An 8022-nucleotide genomic window follows, 5' to 3' on the forward strand; every position below is an offset into this window, starting at 1 on the left:
ATCATGGTAAACATTTTTAGTTCAACAGACAGAATAGTTGTTTCTCAAAACAACCGTCTGCCCATGAATTCGTAATTATTGGATGTAATAAGCCGAAGTCAGATACTTGATTTAATATCAATGTATAGTAAGCTGTATCCAAGAATCATGGTTAAAATAAAGTAAAAATACTCTGCCTAACATCAGGCATCACGATGTGTGATTATTATCAACAAACTCAATTTAAAGGCAAATTAATCCTCGTTTTTTGTAAGAAGCCTAAGCATTTGTGTGCACTCAAAGTTTATTAAAGTTTTGATAATCAAATTTAAATTGTCCTTATTTAACACTGAAAAATCTTTTATTTACAAGGCTTTTTGTCTAAAATGCATGCTCATTAACACATACCAAGTCTTAAGTTACTGAAGGCCCTAATATAATCAAGTTTGTAACCTGACTTTTGGGTTGATTTACCTTCTTGTCTTTTTTCCTTCTAAGAATGTAAAACAAAAGGTTTTTAACATTAAGCTAAGTCAATTTAAAAGTGGGTCACTTCTTGGTTTCCTCCCCTTTTTTTGTAAAATTTTATGTGTTAATAAAAGCATACAGTGTATGACATTCTAAAAATTTAGTTACATATATTGCGTATGTATATATACTTAAAATTATGCCAGGGGTTCATATAACTTAATTTATGGAAACGTTACTGAGAGAAAGCGTTTAAGCCAAAAAAGAAATGTTTTTTTGCATAAAATGAAATTTAACATTGTGATTGACTTTACTAAGTTTCAAGTTTTACTAAGTTAACACAAAAATTAGATTTGAACTTTTTGTGTTTATTTTGCAAAAGTTTTTACAAATTAAGTATGATCCATCATTGAGTATGGTAACTATTGAAACCAATGTCAGTAAATCCTGAAATGTAAAATCTGACACTTTAATGTTCCTCAAAATGAGTATATTATGAAAAGATTTTATTATATGATAATTTTTAACTGGCCATGATGATACTTAAGATATCACACAGTCTTGATTTTAAACCACGAAGGAAAAAAATTAAAAATTATGTGAGGACATTAAAGAGATATATCGGTGAGGATAGGTCCGGTTGTAAGGGGATGGAGGAGACCGGCAATTAATACCTTATAAAAAGGAATTGAATTTGCACTAAATATGTGAAAGTTAATGTATTTTGTAATTTGAATGATACTGTACAGTTTCAGTTCCTTTGTTGCTCTCTTTTGTCTTTTTCCTGTTTTCAGGTACTATAATAAACTTTCAAGGAATTTGTAGAAGACGTTAGCAAGTTTTTTCAAATTCTACTGGAAGATATAACATGGCAGTTATTTTAAATGAAAAACAATCAGATAAGTACCTCTTATTAATTAATTTTATATTTAAATGTGTACTATACATAAAGGCGAGACCATTTTCATTGTGTAATGTAATTTTTAAGTTATTTTAACAATTTTGAAACCACACCCTTTTTAAATTTCCTTCTGTATAAAATTTGACATGATTATGTCATTGTACCACCAGTAAAATCTTTGCTAATTTTTCACATCAGTATTTTTCATGACTACTCTGTCACAGTTAGTTTGGACAGCCAAATGATCATGTCATTTGATTTTTTGACTGCTTAATTCATAATGCAGTTACTTTAGTACGAAAATTAACATTCTAGTTGTAAATCATTTAGGAAATTTCTTTACATTAACAATGGCAATTGATCACATATGAGAAAAAAGTAGAGGATGAGACATACTAGAGGATTTATTTGGTAAGCATATACTTTACAAGCTTTTTTCTGAAATCGTAGCATTAAGGGTGGGGAGTGGTAGAGCCTTAGTTCTAGCCTGTGTTTGGAAATTTGATTGTTCTAACTTTATTTTTAAGAGTTACACAATTTTATAATCATCATAATCCTCAAATAATTCCCCTTGTTTATATCAGTTATTAGTATAGTATCTTACTGTTATAGGACCCCTCATAGTTGCTAGTGACAACAAGGTTGCAAAGTGAGAAAAATGATTAGAAGTTTACCAGTATTGCAGTTAATAGACAGATTGAACTTGTTTGTTAGGTCTACTTTTATACGGTAGCAGTAACGTCACGTAGAATTCAAATCAAGATTTTAAATTACCTGTGAAGCTACTTACGTTAAACGTCTTCTGGATACGTATGGCCGTATATAGTAGGCGAGATATGTTGCTACATTTACTTGTTATATAAAACCATTTGGCACTGAATATTTCCTTTGATATTGTTTTGTTCCATAGCATAGATTATTTGTGAGTTTAGTCAGTAAATTTTAGCTACCACAAGGGAATTAATTTAGCAAGCTTTTGTCCATTTGGCGAAAATTCATTTTTTTCTTGGTATTTTTGGGAAAAATTAATAATAAATATATATATTAGTATACATATAGAAAATTGTTCTGAAGTATTTCATTATATCGTCTGCACCAGACAGTTAGGGACCGTTCACATATTACGTAATAAATTTTTTATAAATATCCAAATAAATATCCAAATAAATATGTACAAAATTGACTACTGTATTTTTTTGTCACTATGTAGCACCTTGTAGATTTTTTGACCATTCTTTAATTTTATTATTAAACATTCATAAATAATAAGATTCTTTCTAAGCATCCGAAAATATATACAGTACACTCCCGATAACTCGAACGCCCAATAACTCGAACTTCCAGTAACTTGAACTGTTTTTGAATTCCCGTTGAACCTTCACTAATACTTTCTCACAAAAATCACTCGATAACTCGAACCCCCGATAACTCGAACATTTGTTAAGTCGAACCTGGACAGAAATTCCCCCGATAACTCGAACTTCAGAGGAAAAATGAAAACAATCTCGGTAAAAAGTGACTACTTTTCTTTCAATAATATAAATTGTTCTTCCAAAGTTGACAAAAACTTTTTTCTCCTGTATTTTAATTGACAGAGAGAGACGTTACCGCTACAGTGAAACAGAGTCACATTAGAACTTTTTTCAGTGATGTATAACTATGACTGTATTCTTGTTAGAATAGAAAAGAAAAAAAAATTTTAATAACTCGAACTATTTTCACTTATCGGTCAAAGTTCGAGTTATCGAATGCCCCGGTAAGTCGAACATTCGATAACTCGAACTATTTTTTTGGTCCCTTGAGGTTCGAGTTATCGGGAGTGTACTGTACTGATAATCTAGAAATAATTTGTGATGTTTTACAACTGATTTATTTGTGTTTTTTAGCAAATATAGAGAAAAAAATGGCGGCACAAATTAACTTAGAACTTGGTAAGTATATTATTGATTTTGTTACTATTAGTGGTATTAATAAATAAAAAAATTATACCTGTTATTATATATTATACCGTTTTTTATAGTTTCACTTTATGCTAAATTCGTGGAGCACAGGATACAACATCCTGGCTCCATGAATTATCGGTCGTTTGGCCGATGGCTAAAGCAGGGTGGGGTCGAGTGGACCAATGAAGAAGACCCCACCGAAACAGCTCCCAACATGGAATTGAGTAAGAAATCACTTTTCATGTATTCAAAATTTTGTTAGGATCTAAAACTTTGGTATACCTTAGGTATTATCTATGTTACTTATTGTATTAACCTTTACATTATTTTTTCTTTAAGTGCAAGTATGGACAAAATTTTTACAGTACAGACTTAGACATAGCGGGTCAATGGACCTAGAAGTGTTTGGACGTTGGGTGCATAATGGCGGGGTTGAGTTTTGTGGTGGGCGACGGGATCGTGGTAGAAGTAGCAGTCGTGGTTGGAGACGCGGTCGTGGTGGGAGACGCGGTCGTGGTGGGCCGTATAAGCCACAATATTAAAATGTATTTTTATTACTAACCCTTTGTAAAACGAGGTGCACTTTTTTTTAATAAAATATCCTAAATTTAAAATGGGCCTAAATATTGCCAAAATTCAAACAATTGCTAAACTATTTTTCAGGCTGAATTTAAAATAAATACTTTGAAAAAAACAACATTTTTTCCATTGAAAAAAATAAATACTTTGAAAAAAACAACATTTTTTCCATTGAAATTAACTAGATAAACAAATATTTTGTCTACCTTGTTTTACGAAGGGTTAGATGTTATTAAATTTGTTAATTATCTTAACTCTATATTGAAGAATTTTTTTATTCCCTTGATAGATTCAAAATTTTAATGTCAACTGATGGACACCATCATAAATTAAGCTATTCCAAAACGAATATCAAATGAGATATATTTTTATCCACCTTGTTGCGACGGGTAAACGTAAAGGACGGGCGATCCCGTGGATTTTTACACGGGCAGGCGTCGTCTGTCTGTTCGTGCCTCTGTTTGTCTTTTTGTTACGGAAATGTGATATATAAAGGATGGGCGACCCCTTGTTTTTTCAAAGGGCTACCAACTAGTCTCTATAATAATAGCCGTCGTCTGGCTGTGTGTTCAAAAGGGTTACCGCGTCCTGTTACGGAAACACGAAATGTGATATATAAAGGACGGGCGACCCCGTGGATTTCTCCACGGGTTAACGACTAGTCTCTTTAATAATAGCCGTATTTTGTCGGTCTGTCCGCGAGGAATACGTCGTGTTACGGAAACACGAAATGAGTTACATAAAGGACGGACGACTCCGTGGAATCTTCCACGAGTAACCGACTATCTCTTTAATAATAGCCGTCGTCTGTCTGTGTTTCCGCGAAAGCCGCGTCCTGTTACGGAAACACGAAATGCGATATATAAAGGACGGGCGACCCCGTGGATTTTTCCACGGGTTAACGACTAGTCTCTATTATAATAGCCGTATTTTGTCTGTGTGTTCAAAAGGGTGACCGCGTCCCGTAACGGAAACACGAAATGTGATATATAAAGGACGGGCGACCCCGTGGATTTTTCCACGGGCTAACGACTAGTCTCTTTTTAATAATAGCAGTATTCTGTCTGTCTCTACGCAAGATGGTAACCACAGTAGCATGACATGAAATGCAGTATATAGCTAAAGGACGGGTAAACTAATTGCCTACCCTTTTCATGCCTTTTCTTATGCTGTTGCCTGTGCCTCCCATGCCTTGCTTACCCCTGCCTTGCTGTTTCCTATTCCAGTTTCCCTGCCTGCCTTTGTCGTGTCTTTGAATTGCCGTCCTTCCTATGTCTTTCCTGGTGCCTGCCTACTATGCCCTTGCCTGTGCCTTCCATGCCTTGCCTACCCCTGCCATGCTGATTCCTTGCCATCCTTCCTATGCCTTTCCTGGTGCCTGCCTACTATGCCGTTGCCTGTGCCTTCCATGTCTTGCCTACCCCCCTGCCTTGCCGATTCCCTGCCTGCCTTAGGCCGTGCCCTTTCCTTGCCGTGCTTAATGCCTTTGCCTTGGCAACCTCTCCGCAACACTTTCTATACTGGTTGCGGAGAGAAGCGGAGCCCATTTCCTCATTAAATAAGCCAAATATAAGGGACGGAGGAGAGTGTATAGGATTTCCGCACGTATACATCAAAATTTAAATTTTCGTAGGACGTTTTTCGACTGGGTTGCCCCGTAATTTTTCTGGTTATTTTTTCGTAAATTTCAGATTGAGCGAGTATATACGGCGATGGAGTGCTTTTGTTTATTTAAAGATCTCCTGGCGGGAACTTCCAGTTGAGACTAAGCTAGTTCTAACCACGTGATTCATAAGTCAATTTGACTAATATCACGTGACTTTTTCTCGGATAACATAGCGCCTCAAACTCAAACTTCCGTTAATCTAAGCTAGCTATATCGCAGCCGAAGGAGGAAGGGCTTGTTCAAGAAAATGAAGAAAGAAAATTAACTACTTAGCTGGGATAGAACTACCCATGTAGCTAGCAATAAACTGCTTTTTTTGCTGGCATAAAATCAGCAACATAGCTAGCATAGAAAAATTGTTTGAGACTGATTTTCTACCTATCCTCTATCTAGCTAGCTATTATACATAGCTATATACTACACAGTGAGTGAGATAGATAGATAGATAGATAGATGTGCATATTTTACATGGCTAGCCTCACAAATATCGAGGGATATACCCTGTCTATTATTTCCAGGAGGGGCCATGGCTTAGATGGAGAGTCCTAGAGTATTTAATGCTCATTTTGAGCGACGCAGACCCAATTAGGGCCCACGCTCTACTAGACAGCTCCCGGCAACATCCAACGGCCCACACAGTGTGCCATCTTCCCAATTTCCCTCACATGGCTTGGGTTAACCCGGGGCTATGGTAACATTCACTCGCCCATGTTGAATCGCCGTCAAGAGGAATCGAACCCCGGTCTCCCGCACAGAGTACGAGAGCTATAACCACTAATCTACGGCGCCATAAAGATAATAATAATACGAGATAATTCTACTCTGTAGGAATGTCCCATCATACAGCTTGTTCTAGCTACAATCGTCCGCAAAATGGCCAAACATAGCCAGCTAGATATTTTGCAGATAGTAAATGTTTATATACAGGTATGTCACGTGTAATTGTTTACGTTGCTTAGCCACAAATAGGCAGTTCTTAACATTAAGGGGGAATAGAGAGCTATATTTTCGTGGACAGTTGTAGCTAGCTATATATATTGTACACACGTCAGGAAATAAACTTTTTTAACCCTGCCGCTGAGCATACATCAGTGCGGCTTAAGTTGCAGAAGCGAAAATTATTTCAATATATATATATATATCGGGAAATTTTTACAACATCAACATTTGTTATTACTGAGGCTTTTTAAATTCTGAATAGCGGTTCTCGTTCAATCGTCGACATGTATTGAAAATCTGCAAATGTATTTATTATTTCTTTTTCACAATATGTATATGTTTTTTTCAGTTTTGGATAAGAGCTTTTTATCCTACCGTGGCGCCGTAGATTAGTGGTTATAGCTCTCGTACTCTGTGCGGGAGACCAGGGTTCGATTCCTCTTGACGGCGATTCAACATGGGCGAGTGAATGTTACCATAGCCCCGGGTTAACCCAAGCCATGTGAGGGAAATTGGGAAGATGGCACACTGTGTGGGCCGTTGGATGTTGCCGGGAGTTGTCTAGTAGAGTGCGGGCTCTAATTGGGTCTGCGTAGCACAAAATGACAATTAAATACTCTAGGACTCTCCATCTACGCCATGGCCCCTCCTGGAAATAATAGACAGGGTATATCCCTCGATATTTGTGAGGCTAGCCATGTAAAATATGCGCATCTATCTATCTACCGTCATGAAAACTTGTTTGCAAAATAAACATATACTGCTGTTTGATTTTTAGCTGGACAGGATAACAACAGGCTGTTTCCGCTGTGTTTTTTTAAACCGAAGTTGCAAGAAAGTAAAATGTGCGCCTATCTATCTATCTAATTTTTGATCTTTCACAGAAACTTTTCCCATAAAATATTGCAGTTTTTTTTTTGCTTTAAGAGGGTAAAAACAGGTTATAAACTGTATTTTTATTTTTAAATGTTACAAAATTTTCCACAAAGTAAAATTGTTTTAGGTGCGTAGGATAACAACAGCTTGTTAACTGTCTGTTTGTTTGAACCGAAGTTAGGATATATAAGATGCACATGTAAAGTTTTTCATATATATATATTCATGCCCTGTTGGTCTAATGGCTATGACACTCATGCAAATGAGAGATCCAGGTTCAAATCCTGGACAGGGCTAGGAAAAATATAATTATCTTGCATCTACAACAAGCAGGTATTCATAAGTATATGATATTAGCTATATTGAGTATAATAGGTAATCTTTTGAGTCGTACTTAATGCCTTTGCCTTGGCAACCTCTCCGCAACACTTTCTATACTAGTTTACTAGACAGACTTATTTTATTTAGGCTAATCAAGACCAAAATCAAAAACGCAAGTTCGAAGAAGTTGATTTTAATGTAAGATAATTTTAATTCATAGTTGGTATGAAAAACCGTTTTTGGTCAATATTAGAGATAATTTCTTTTTTAAAAAAGCTGTGAAAAATTTAGTTTTGATTCCTGTCTTCCTTCTCTTTCAGGAATATAACCAAGAAGAAGAAGAAGAAGAA

General features: G+C 35.8%; 1 protein-coding gene across 1 annotated transcript; it reads left to right on the top strand.

Moving 5' to 3' along the window:
• The first annotated feature begins 379 nt into the window (after window positions 1-379).
• Window positions 380-4129, top strand: LOC130630720 (uncharacterized). Its single transcript, XM_057444308.1, has 4 exons — window positions 380-1759; window positions 3235-3279; window positions 3369-3515; window positions 3631-4129. The coding sequence occupies exons 2-4, from the start codon at window positions 3252-3254 to the stop codon at window positions 3831-3833; spliced, it is 378 nt and encodes a 125-aa protein (XP_057300291.1). The 5' UTR covers window positions 380-1759; window positions 3235-3251; the 3' UTR covers window positions 3834-4129.
• The last annotated feature ends 3893 nt before the right edge of the window (window positions 4130-8022 follow it).

Source organism: Hydractinia symbiolongicarpus, chromosome 2 (genome assembly GCF_029227915.1).
Source record: "Hydractinia symbiolongicarpus strain clone_291-10 chromosome 2, HSymV2.1, whole genome shotgun sequence".
Classification (NCBI taxonomy): Eukaryota; Metazoa; Cnidaria; class Hydrozoa; order Anthoathecata; family Hydractiniidae; genus Hydractinia; species Hydractinia symbiolongicarpus.